This window comes from Cetorhinus maximus, chromosome 13 (assembly GCF_964194155.1).
Source record: "Cetorhinus maximus chromosome 13, sCetMax3.hap1.1, whole genome shotgun sequence".
NCBI classification, from domain to species: domain Eukaryota; kingdom Metazoa; phylum Chordata; class Chondrichthyes; order Lamniformes; family Cetorhinidae; genus Cetorhinus; species Cetorhinus maximus.
The window spans coordinates 101,656,480-101,669,974 of record NC_135891.1 but is presented as its reverse complement, the minus strand read 5'-3'; the positions used below and the strand labels follow the sequence as shown (position 1 = coordinate 101,669,974).

The 13,495-nt window shown below is 40.9% G+C and overlaps 1 protein-coding gene across 1 annotated transcript; it reads left to right on the top strand.

Moving 5' to 3' along the window:
- Nucleotides 1-1,610: 1,610 nt before the first annotated feature.
- On the top strand, nucleotides 1,611-9,209 carry oaz1a (ornithine decarboxylase antizyme 1a). Its single transcript, XM_078555896.1, is given in 6 exon segments — nucleotides 1,611-1,741; nucleotides 4,162-4,219; nucleotides 4,221-4,307; nucleotides 4,937-5,109; nucleotides 5,538-5,623; nucleotides 8,804-9,209. Coding segments are annotated over 6 exon segments (645 nt in total). The 5' UTR covers nucleotides 1,611-1,631; the 3' UTR covers nucleotides 8,935-9,209.
- The last annotated feature ends 4,286 nt before the right edge of the window (nucleotides 9,210-13,495 follow it).

Genomic DNA, 13,495 nt, shown 5'->3' with positions numbered 1-13,495 from the left:
AAAACTGGGCTTTGCCAATATGGCACTGCAAGGGTGGAAATGTTTGAAAGTTGAACTGAATGAATTTTTTGAGGATGTAATTTTAAAGGGAAGAGGTTGTTTCCACTGGCTGGAGAACTAGAGCTCGGTGCCTAGTCTCAGGATAAGCAGACAGCCATTTGGAACTGAGGCAAGGTGAAATTTCTTCATTCAGAGGACTGTGAATCTTCAGTTTCCTCTTCCCCAGAGGGCCATGGATGAGTATTAATTAAAACTGAGATCCATGGATTTTAAGACCGTCACTGAGCAGAAGCAAAACACGGTGGAAGCCTGGAAATCTGAAATATAAACAGAAAACACTCGGGGAAATACGCAGCAGGTCTGGCAGCATCTGAGAGGTCATCTCATTTCTATAGGTCTTCGTTCTGATGAAGGGTCATCATCTACTGTATCCCTCTCCGCAGACGCTGTCAGACCTGAGTTTTTCCAGGTTTTTGTTCTAGATTTCCAGCATCCGCAATATTTTGCTTTTTATTTTTGCTTTAGGTCTGTCACCTTTCATCAGAAGATTGGGCAGGAAAACAAAGAGTTGAGGCTGAAGATCAGCCATGGCCTTTATATTAATTGAATGGGGGGGAAAGCAGGCTTGAGGGTTCCCTGTGGGGATGGTGTTTTAATTTCTTATGCTCTTAAAAATGAAACAGGTTGAAGGTGTTTTCATACTGCGGAAGCTGGAAATGTGAAATAAAAACAGAAAAGCTCAGCAGGTGGAGAGAGAGAGAGAGAAACAAGGGTTAACATTGGGAGTTTAATAATGACTCTACCTCTTGTTTCTCTCTCTTTCTTTCTACAGCCAGAGCTGCTGACCTTTTCCAGCACTTTCTGCTTTTATCCTCCCTCCCCTGGTTTCAGCCATTTTATTCCAATCCATATATATAAAAAAAACTACAAAACTTAAAAAAAAAGCTCCAATACGTCCATTAACCAGACGGCGCCATCGAAATTCATATTAAATATATATATTTAAAAAAAAACCGACGGTCGTCGTTAACATTTGAAACGGTTCTTTTCAAGAAGGAAAAAAAAGTTGAATTTAACAATTAAAAAAAACACCCCCCACGGTGTTTCCCACAATTCCACACGCGGGCGGCCCACGACCGTGTTTTATTAAAAATAATTATAATAATATATATATTTAAAAATCCACCGACCGTAGCGGAGAGTCATTTCTGTGAGAGGATGGGGTGGGTGGGGATTAAACCCCTGGGCGGGAGTCGGTTGAATCGGAATTAATATTTTTTTAAAAAAGGAGCCGTTAAACGGCTGAAGGGGAGGGGCCGGGGAGCGGGGTGGGGAGCGCGAGCGCCATCTCCCATGAGGCGGCGCGCCTCCCTCCCCCTCCCCCCTCCTTGTCTATAAATAGCCCCGCCTCGCCAGCAGCTGCGTCACAGTCGCTCTGGTTGCCAGACGTTGCGTGTGAGGAGGCGATTCCTGTGTTTCTAAGTTTCTTCCTCTCTTCCCCCCCCCCTCTCCCTATTATTATTTTTTTTTTTACAGACCAGCGTGTCCGGCACCGCAGAGCCTTTCACCTGGTGTTTCCCGCGGTGGAAAGCCCCCCACCCCAACCCTCCCCCCAACCCTTTTAAGGCCGGATGGTCAAGATCTCCCTCCAGCGCATTTTGAATAGTCACTGTTTTGCTAGAGAGAAAGGAGGAAACAAAATGCCATCCATGACGTTTAGTAGTAATACTAGTGCCGGAAGGTAGGGGGTTTTCTCCGCTTCGGATAATAATTTATTAAAAAAAAACCGCGAGCCAAGGTTGACTTCACTACTACTTTGTTGTTCTTCTTTAAAACACCGTCTTTCAGCTCAGGCCCAGGTTTAAATATCCTCGCTCTCCGTTACACGGGGTGCAATAGGCCAAATATTTTGCTGGCAGCAGCACCAGGTTGCGGTCAAAAATGCCTTTTTATTATATAACCGTCGACGAATTTTCTCTTCATTTCAGCCCATTCGGCTGGGAACCGGGTATTGATTTGCGGCTGTAGTTATTTCCGTGTCTAAACAACCCCCCCCCCCCACTACTTCCATAAAAAATAAGTGAAAAGCTCCCCCCCCCCCCCCACCCCCTGTAAGTCTTTATGTAACGATCTCCTATTATTAATTTTTTATTGTAATGATTTGGGTGAGTTACTGTCCCAACCCACAGTAAGAATGGGGGTTGGGTGGGGGAGAGAGAAACGTGGAGTACAAGGTTCATAAAATGGCGACTGGGTTTTTTTTTCTCTATTAAAAGTGGAAAACAGGACCGAGGGTTGATTTTTTTTTTCTGTGTGTCAGGGATAAGAGGCTGGGAAATCCCCCGGAGGCTGTATATCTGCTGAGTTGACGTGGTGCCTCTGATGGTTGGAGACTGGGAATGCAACAGGAAGTCGTCTCGTAGCATTGACACCGCCTGTCAACTGCCCGATCACTCACTGGGAGGCCCACCAGGCTCTCTCTCCCTCTCTCTAACCCCACACCCACTACACCTAACTCCCTCTCTCTAACCCCACACCCACTACATCTAAACCCCCTCTCTCTAACCCCACACCCCCTACATCTAACTCCCTCTCTCTAACCCCACACCCCCTACATCTAACTCCCTCTCTCTAACCCTACACCTAACTCCCTCTCTCTAACCCCACACCCACTACACCTAACTCCCTCTCTCTAACCCCACACCCACTACATCTAACCCCCCTCTCTCTAACCCCACACCCCCTACATCTAACTCCCTCTCTCTAACCCCACACCCCCTACATCTAACTCCCTCTCTCTAACCCTACACCTAACTCCCTCTCTCTAACCCCACACCCACTACACCTAACTCCCTCTCTCTAACCCCACACCCCCTACATCTAACTCCCTCTCTCTAACCCCACACCCCCTACATCTAACTCCCTCTCTCTAACACCACACCCCCTACATCTAACTCCCTCTCTCTAACCCCACACCCCCTACATCTAACTCCCTCTCTCTAACCCCACACCCCCTACATCTAACTCCCTCTCTCTAACCCCACACCCCTACATCTAACCCCCTCTCTCTAACCCCACACCCCCTACACCTAACTCCCTCTCTCTAACCCCACACCCCCTACATCTAACTCCCTCTCTCTAACCCCACACCCCCTACACCTAACTCCCTCTCTCTAACTCCACACCCCCTACATCTAACTCCCTCTCTCTAACCCCACACCCCTACATCTAACCCCCTCTCTCTAACCCCACACCCCCTACACCTAACTCCCTCTCTCTAACCCCACACCCCCTACATCTAACTCCCTCTCTCTAACCCCACACCCCCTACACCTAACTCCCTCTCTAACCCCACACCCCCTACACCTAACTCCCTCTCTCTAACCCCACACCCCCTACACCTAACTCCCTCTCTCTAACCCCACACCCCCTGCATCTAACTCCCTCTCTCTAACCCCACGCTCCCTACATCTAACCCCCTCTCTCTAACCCCACACCCCCTACATCTAACTCCCTCTCTCTGACCCCACACCCCCTACATCTAACTCCTTCCATGGCCTGCACTCTTTTTAATCACTGTTTTTCACACTAATGGCACTTGGGAGAAAATGGAAGGACAGGAAAGGAGTGCCTTTCATTTTATCCATGTGTTTCAGATTTTTATTTTTAAAGTGGGTCTTTTTTGAAAGTTTGGGTAAATGAAAGATGGAAAGCAAATTGAGGTGCTAAGACCTAGTGGGCCAAATGCGTTATAATTTTTGGTGATTGATGTCAACTCTGATATTGCATTGGCTGTCCATTGTACACCTGACTGATTTAAGTTCTTTCTCCTTCTGTTCACTTTAATAGAACAGAAAATTGAGCATGGTATATAATTAATTACCCCCTTTGACTTGATCTGTTTCATAATATGATGAATCACACCCCACTGGCTTTAGTGAGAAAATACAGCACCTGTGATCAGTAAAATTGCATGAGGCAGGAGAGGAAAGTGGAAAGCTGTGGTTAATCTGAACTTTATCTTGTTACTAGTTAGATGGTTTGAGCTCAAAACTTGATATTGGGTGTAGACAGTTGGGTAGAGGTTCTGTGGAGTTCTGATTTTTCTCTTTATCTGATTCCAGATGTGCGAAATCGCATTTAACGTCTATTTTTTTTCAGTCCCAGGCTGTCCTCCAGTTGCTGTCGTAACCCTGGTCCGGGGCCTCTGTGGTGTTCCTGATGTCCCTCACCCACCCTTGAAGATCCCAGGTGGGCGAGGGAATGGTCAAAGGGATCACAATCTTGCAGCTAGCTTACTGTATTCAGTAAGTATTGAGCTTTCAAGTTGCAAAATTTGAAACTAATCTGTTGGAATTATTTTCAAATGGCACAAGAATGAAGGGAATGTAGTTACATGACTAGGTGGTGGAAAGCAGGGAATGGATCTTTCCTGGGGTTAATGAGATGGGAATGCTCCTTGGGTGAGTGACTTTTAATGTGTTTATTTGTCCTGTAATCTTCCTTGTTTATACATAGTACAGAGTTAAGGAAAAATGCAGGAGGGTGAGAGTTAGTGAGCAGAAATGTGACAGATGCAGTTCAGTGCAGAGGGAAATAGTTTTGAGGTAGCGTATATGATGTTTGAAAGGGCATTAGATAAAATATAAAAGCTGGGAGATAGGATTATTGGGTAGCTCAAGCTAGGGAAGCTAGCACATGGCATCAATCAGTTATAATTTCTGTGAAAGAATACAAAATTTGGAAACTGGTGAGTGGTTACTATTAACATGGCAATTGGGTTCCTGGATTGTAAGTTAGATGACAACAGCAATAGTGCTTGTGTTAAAGCTGCTCTAGCACATTTAACAATTGGTCTGTGTAGAATTTAATAGGATGGATTGCTTGGAAATACTTCAAAGGGTATTAGAAATATTTCGTTTACCTCCTCTCCCAGGATAATCGGCTGAGTGTAACAGAAGATTTGAGTGCAAACAGCAGGACTAAAATTCTCCACTTCCAGTCCAAGCTTACTGATGCAAGAATTGTTCACTGGAGAGTAGTATTGAACAACAGCAATCTGTACATTGAACTCCCAGGTGGGATCTTGCCCGAGGGAAGCAAAGAAAGGTATGTGGTGAAGCATGTAATTAGTACATCAGATCATTCATGCATAAAGTTTTACCAATTTTATTTTTCAGATTTTTATGGTTAAACATTGGGTGTTGGATAAAGCAGCTCATAAAAATATAGGCTTGCATTCTAACCCCTCTTTATCATAATCTGACTTTTAATATGCCTATGATCAGTCCTTACAGCTGAAAATCAACTAATGCATTGAGTTAGCCCGATTGTCTTGCCACAAACCTCAGTGAAATTTTTGAAATGAAGTTTGTTTTGAAATGAATGCTACTTGAAGCCTTGACTATGCAAGACGAATGGATACTTTCAAACTAGACTGTAATGTTATTAGCACCTTCCTGTTAACCAGTTTGAGCTTTATTGTTTAAGAAGAAATCCAGCATTGAACCCAACATTCTAATCCACTTCTTTTTCAGTTTTACCATCCTGCTTGAATTTGCAGAAGAACATCTTCAAGCTGAGCATGTCTTCATTTGCTTCCACAAGAACAGGGATGATCGAGGTAAGTGAGTGCAGTAGTACTATTTAATGTAATGTTGATAAATCTGTTTCCCTTGAGGTGTTTTTCTGTGGCGCCCATTTCTAACTGCCACTGCCCCATAAGCAACCACCTGAATAGTCAGTCTGATTTGAGAACAGTATTTTCTAGTGTTGTCATCTAACCTGGAAATCCAGACGTTTCAGTTTTTCATGTTTCATTGTTACACTTCTGACAATAGTGTTCCCTTGAGATTGCATTGGAGTTTTGGCTCAGACTATATCTGCACTAGCTTCATTGTTGGCTTCAACTATTGTTTTGGTCCAGGTGCAAGTGCTAGTAACAGTGTTGAGTTGGCTAGCAAGACTCCTGATCTGTTTTAAATATCTTGCCAAGTTTTAAACGACTAACCAAAGGAAACCATTAATTCTGCAGTTGTACTTGTCAAATTGCATTTGGTTTTGGCTGCTAACTAAACTTTTGCAATTGCAATAGACAAGGGCAGCAGGTGGATGCAACTGAATAACTATAGTTCTGTCATGAACAAGTTCTTCCCTTAATCCAAAATTTCAATGTGACAAACAAAGCATGCTGATTGTTGAACTCAAAATTGGCTGAAATTCCAATCTTTGATGCTGTAAAATCAAGTACATTCCCAGAGGCTTGGTGACATTTCTAGATGTCATTAGATCTGAAATTGATTTGAAGTTTGAACTTGTTTGTAATCTTGAAGTTTATCTTCACTGATTAATTCCAGTTTATCAGTCTAAGGAAAAGCTCCTAAACTTTATATCAATTGAAATCCACATAACCTGACACCATTTATAAAGTGCACATGGTTACAAAGAGCTAGACGTAACACTGCACTTGCTTATGGTGAGCCAAAGGAATGTAGTATGGTGTTCTCCATGGATCTGTGGACCTTTTCTAGGTCATGCAGTACTTTTCTCCATAGTCTGGATATGACCTTAGTTATACATTGTTACTGCCAAATGAAGTGCCTTGTGGCAATGCAAGTGGTGTACATCTGCTTCCTTACTGTCCTGCAGTAGTTTTGCAAATATCCTGGTGCTTGCCAAGTTTAAAACTCAAACTGGTGGCTGTTCCTGTGGCGTTGCTTACGTGAATGCAGAAATAGAGAATCTGTGCTTAGCTGTTTGATATGCAGTGGAAAGTGATGGCTTGAATGGATAATGGCTTGTAACCTGACCAGTTAAAGAAATTCTGCAATGCTAAAGCGCTTGAAGCTGAATACATTATGTATGTGCCAGTGCACAGATTTTGGTTAGTAAGATTAGAGTTTGGCTTCAATAGCTTAAATTAAATTGATGTGCCATGATCTGTGAATTCTATGCTGGCTGTATTTGCTTTGGAACTAATTAAAACTCCAAAAATAGGCAAATGGTCAACTATCTATCTGAAAGGCAGCCCTTTTATTGGATGTAACGAGCTGAACAGCAAGGTTTGGGGCAGTATCCATGGTCAGTTTAAGTACAACAGCCAGAATGTGACTTGCACTTGACTACCACATACCTATTGTCTTATGTAGGTTGATCCAGGCAAGTTGACGGACCCATTGGTAGATTTCTGATTTGTACAGGCAGACTAGCACTCAACAAAGCAAATTAAATTCCAAACTGGATTGCAGAGTCGATGTACTCAAACTATGTGTTCAGGCACATTGTGCTGTGCCTGGTTTTAGTCACCTAAGATAAGCATTCGCACCCTTGAGTTGGTGCAGAGTCATGAGGCTGATACCAAAGGTGAAACTCAGGTTAAAGACTTTGGTCCTTAACCTTCAAAGAAAATTACTGAGTTAGAACATTTGTTTTCCTGTAACAGACTTTATATTCAACATTAGGACATGGCACAAAGTTGTGATTGGCCCTAAATCTGACACTTTTTGCGGTTAATGTACAAGTTTTCTAACCAATTTCTAACCTTTTCCTAAATTGCACGAGTGAATAGCTTGAGTGGAAGTAAAACATTTATCATTGCCTGGACTCCCTTCATGAAAGAAATAAGCCCCTACAAAGCTATAAATGCATGAAGACTTGTGGAATATGTTGTGTTCAGAACCAACTTAGTTCAAGTGTTTGTCCCATTTTAAACTTTTACGGTTTATATTGACTAATGCTTAACTAAGCTGTGAATGGTTAATGCAACTGACTTGTGAAATAGTTAATTTGTTTGATGCTTTCATACTGAACTTGGCAGCTTTTGCTTCATATATTATAACAAGTCAGCCAAAGACATTAGCATGGATTGTGATTTGTAAGAATTTATTTAGGAACAGGACTAGGTCATTTAGGCCCTTTAAGCATCCTCTGCCATTCAGTATGATCATGGATCATTTTCTACCTAAATTCCACCCTTTCTGCACTATCCTCATATCCCTTAACTCTCTTGGTATCCAAACATCCATGAATCTGTTGGGCAAACTGATAGCATTCACTGCTGACTTTGAAGAAAGCTTTCCACAAAGACCTAGCAATCTCATCTGAATTTTAACTTTTCTGACATGATCTCATTCTGGTGCTAGCTATAGGAATCTCTGCCCAGCCGCAATGGTGTTATCGTGTAAATAAAGCAGCCAGTCTCATTGAGGAGCACTCAGACAGCAAACCAGGAAGTAATAAACAAGTTTCATCTTCCACGTTTTATACAGAAAACAAAGATTGGGACAAACATTTGGGATTGTTGTAGAAGCTGAAAATTAAAACTTTAAATATATTTTTGGGGAACATGGCAATAATTTAGCATGGAATGGAGAAATTTGACGTTCCATTAATAAAATTATTATTTCAGGGTGGGAGGTTGTTCAGTAATTATGATCAAATGCATTTTTTAAAAACAGTTGCACCTCATTCAACATGGCACAATTTTACCAAAGGTTTTTGCACTGAGACCAATGGCATAAAAAGCAGAGGTTCAGGTCAAATCAGTGATTTCTAATTCGCTTCTGTCTGAACAGTTCAACAATGCACTCGGAAGTAGTGAGATTCATTGATAGCAAGTAATGAATTTCCACATTTAACTGTGCATATGCAAGCTGTTAGTTTGAGTAATGATGGTGAATAGTGACTGTTTCACCTTCCTTACAACTGCGAAAAAAAATGGCCATTCCTGCTCCTCCATGCAGAAGTGAAAGTGGAGAAATTACCACTTGCATAAAAGTAACACCGTTTTCATTTTAAATTTCAGCTTCACTGCTTCGCACATTTAGCTTTCTTGGCTTTGAGATTGTGAGACCTGGACATCCCCTCGTCCCGAAAAGACCAGATGCTTTCTTCATGGTGTATACATTTGAAAGAGACTCATCTGATGAAGAATAAACATGTGCTTTTATCTTGCTCTTTGTTTTTTTCGTTTGTCCCATCTGTGAAGTTGTATTGGTGAAATTCTGTCTTATCTGGCATTACAGCCTCAGGAGTATCTTCAGGTTCAGTGGTGGTTGGTTGGATAATTTCACTTGTACTGTATCTCAAAATATTTGCATGTTATGATTATAACAAATAAATTGCTCACCATGAAATTAACAGCATACACTTTTTTTTTGGTTTTGGTTGACATGTTGCATTAATCTTAAATAAAATTTATTTTTACTGTTGATGTGCTTAGCTTGGAGTGAATAAAAATTTGTTGACCATTGCCTCAGGCCACAGGGGAATTGTTGAAACCAAGGTAAAATATGGGATGATATCTTAATCCCTGATTTCTCAACACTCTCCCATCAATGCTGAGTTACACTTATTGTGTGGGCTATTTCCACTTGACCCATTCCATTAGAATCCTGTTTTTAAAAAAAAAATAACCCTGCTTTACACTACATTTTATATTGGTCCAAGATTGAATTTGCCTGAATCAGGTGTGGCCACAAAACTGCCCATGTTCCTGTTTTAAGTTTGCACTGATTTCAAATTGTGCTCATTTTAATGGGCATAGCACATGAAAATTTTTCATATCAAATAATTTACTAAGCAACTGACCAGGTGTACACCAATGGAACTATAAAATGGTTCAGTATGGCTAAGAAATTAGTGATTTTAAATTGGGTTACTGCTAGGTGGAAGGCTGGATTATACAAATTCATTTTAGTACAATCTTTATAACCTAATCTGCACAATTTTTCCATTGTGCCCAAAGTGGTAACACTATCCTGCTTTCTCAAAATTACCAAGTAATTTCATCTGTCGTCTTAAAAGTCTACAGATTTATAGTATTCTAACACCCATTGTCAATAGAAAATTTTGATAAATGTGTTTGATGTTCATGTTCAAATTGAGACATACAGGAAACAGAAGTGAATCCACCAGGCGTGGTTGTACATATCATTTCCAATCTGAGCAACATCCATTGGCTATAATTGGCTCATGAACAGGAAACTTACTTTTCCTAATACTGTTTAAATTATTGTATGAGACTCCTATCAAAGTTCTGAAATTAAATCAGGCACTCAAAGCTGAAATTTTTCAAATACAGCTTGGCTTTGACACATCTGTGCTGGTTGTTAAAAATTGATCCATTTGAGATCAGGTTGGTGTGGATTATTGCAGGCAAATGTGTCTGAAACTGAAGTTGGACTAATTCTGTAATAACCAAGTTAATCCTCCACAAAGCAGCTATCCTCTGGTTCTCTAAGGATTTTAAAACTGGTCAGCCCCTGATTTCTGCCCTCTTGCAGTTGGGTAATCAAACAAGAACTTGTGCGATCTACTTGATTTCAGTTTTTCCAGTACTAATTTTTTTTCTACACGTCTCTAGCAATTGATTTACATCCTCCAATATACTTATTCTTTCCAAAACTAAAATCTGGCACATTTAATATCTTATTCACTACATCTGCCTCAGCTAGATTTCTTATATTTTGTTGAGCATGTAGTAAGCATATTAAATGGTAGTTTTTTTTGTTACCTTCAGAATACATAGCTGAGCAGTGCATTATGCCGCTCCAAATTCAACAGCTAAATAAAGGGCTAGTTTTCCATTTTTTCAAAGCAGTGGGCCCTGAATGTGAGTTACAGCATAGAATCTAATTGGGCATTTGTTACAATAAGTCCCCATTTAACAGCGCATTTTGCTTTAACATTGGTCTGTTAATGGGGCTTGCATTCTCATTTAGCATGACCTTCATTTTAATGTTTCGTGCTGCTCTCATGTAGGGCCACCTGACCTGATGGGTCTCTTCAAATGGGATAGTGATCATCACCCCTTTTTGATGAGAAATCTGGTAACAGATCCCTGACCCCCAACAGGCAACATACACAACAATGGGCTGAATATGTTCAGGAAAGGGCTGGGACATGACCCCTCTCTGCTGTGGTAAAGCCTCCCTTTTGCTCATGCTATGGACATGGGAGCTGCTCCTGGTGCCTTTAAAACCTGCGTAAAGGTGGAAAGGGAGATTTCTGATCAAAAAGGTGTGAAACTGATGACAAACCCACTTGAAGAGAACTTGCCTCCTTCAAGTCAAAGCTGCTGCTACTGCCTCTGGCTGCTTGTCTCCAGAGCTCTTTCTCACAGTGAGGGTATAGGAGAGGGAAGTGGGAGATTTGATGAGGTGAATTGGAGCAGATGAGGCCACAAGTCAGAAGGTTGCTAGTAAGAGGGTGCGTTTGGGAGCTGGATATGCCACAAGTCGGTTCGCAGCGACTAGGAGGGTTGGATAGTGGGTTTTGTGTCGAATGGGAGGTACTGTAAGTAGAAAGTTACCTTATTTCTTATATTTTTAAATTATTTTACTTTCAAAGTTATTTACTGATATAGGAATTTAGCAATGTAAAGTACTTTGTATTGTACTTAAGATGATAAATGGTATAATGTTTTTTCTGGCTACAGAACCAGACTTCTGCTTTTACATTGGTTTTAATGGAAAAACGTGATTTGCTTAAATTAGTTTCACTTAAAGTTGTGATTTTCAGGAATACTAAGTGAGGACTTGTATCCAAATGGGTTATATGGCGAGGTGATGGCGTAGCAGTATTGTTGCTGGACTAGTAACCCAGAGACCCAGGATAATAGGGACCTCAACGCAAACTGGAGGAACAGCACCTCATCTTCCGACTAGGCACTTTACAGCCTTCTGGACTGAATATTGAGTTCAACAATTTTAGATCTTGAACTCTCTCCTCCATCCCCACCCCCTTTCTGTTTCTTCCCCCTCTTTATTTTTTCCAATAATTTATATAGATTTTTCTTTTCCCACCTATTTCCATTATTTTTAAATGTATTTCCACCCATTGTTTATCTCTACCTTTTATGCTCTTTTAGTATTATTTCACTCCACCCCCACTAGAGCTATCTGTACCTTGTCTGTCCTGCTCTCTTAATTAGCACATTCCTTAAGATAATATCATCACCTTCAACACCTCTTTGTTCTTTTGTCTGTGACATCTTTTGGTTATCTCCACCTATTACTGGCTGCTTGTCCTAACAACCCTCCCCACCCCTTAAACCAGCTTATATTTCATCCCTTTCCTATTTTTACTTAGTTCTGTTGAAGGGTCATGAGGACTCGAAACGTCAACTGTGCTCTTCTCCGCTGATGCTGCCAGACCTGCTGAGTTTTTCCAGGTATTTCTGTTCTGTTTTTGTAATAGGGACCTGGGTTTGAATCCTGCCATGGCAGATGGTGGAATTTGAATTCAATAGGGAAATAAAAATCTGGAGTTAAAATGTCTAATGATGACCACGAAACCATCGCTGGTTCCCATCTGGTTCACTAATGTCCTTCAGGGAAGGAAATCTGCTGCCTTGTTCTGGCCTACATGTGACTCCAAACCCACAGCAATGTGGTTGACTCTTAAATGCCCTCTGGACAAGGGCAATTAGGGGTGGGCAATAAATGCTGGCCTAGCCAGTGACGCCCACACCCCATGAATGAATAAAAAAAAAATCTAGAATAATGGCTAGCGGGGTAAATTATAGGGTAAAATCTAAATGGCAGGTTTGGGTGATTTGTGCATAAAGTAACAAATACTCTGGAATGATTTAAGCTAGCTAGAATTTAAATGAAAGTTTGAACAAATTTATACCAATAATGTTAGGAGTAAGTTAGGCTGGAATGTGTTGGAAGGATTTGGATGGTTTACTTATTTATAATGTTAATGAGTTATAGTCTAGAATGAGTATAATGAGTTATAGTTTAGAAGCTGAAAAATGCTGTCTTGTGATAATGTTTTGAGAAATGTAATAAGATGAAGTAAATCGTCAAAAGTGCATCATTCTTGTGCTAGATCATTGAGTTGTATCACTCAGTTTCTACCTCAAAAGGAAAAACAGTTGCTGAGCACTTTCCCTAAGGACACCAAACTATTAATGCCATTGATTCAATGAAACGGCCAATGGAACCATTTTTGACAACAAGTGGTTCTTGCAGCATGTGAGAATATTTTATAAAAACAAAAAACTGCGGATGCTGGAAATCCAAAACAAAAACAGAAATACCTGGAAAAACTCAGCAGGTCTGGCAGCATTGGCGGAGAAGAGCAAAGTTGACGTTTCGAGTCCTCATGACCCTTCAACAGAAGGGTCTGTTGAAGCGTCAAGAGGACTCGAAACGTCAACTTTGCTCTTCTCTGCCGATGCTGCCAGACCTGCTGAGTTTTTCCAGGTATTTCTGTGAGAATATTTTATGTTTATTGTATAATGAGATATCAAATACCAACTTGCAACAGTCTTTGGATAAAAGAAAATGGTTTTGTAGTGGCTGATGCAAATGTTTCTCCTCCACCCTCACCCAATGTTTTGTGACAACTTTCTTTCTTATTTGTGCTGTTGTCTCAGTCAAATGCACTGTAAAGCCATCTAGTTCTAGATGAAGTTTCTCTTCTATATCCCTTCATGCCCTTTTCAAGCTCATCTTATTCACAAGATCCATATCCTATTTTCTTGATC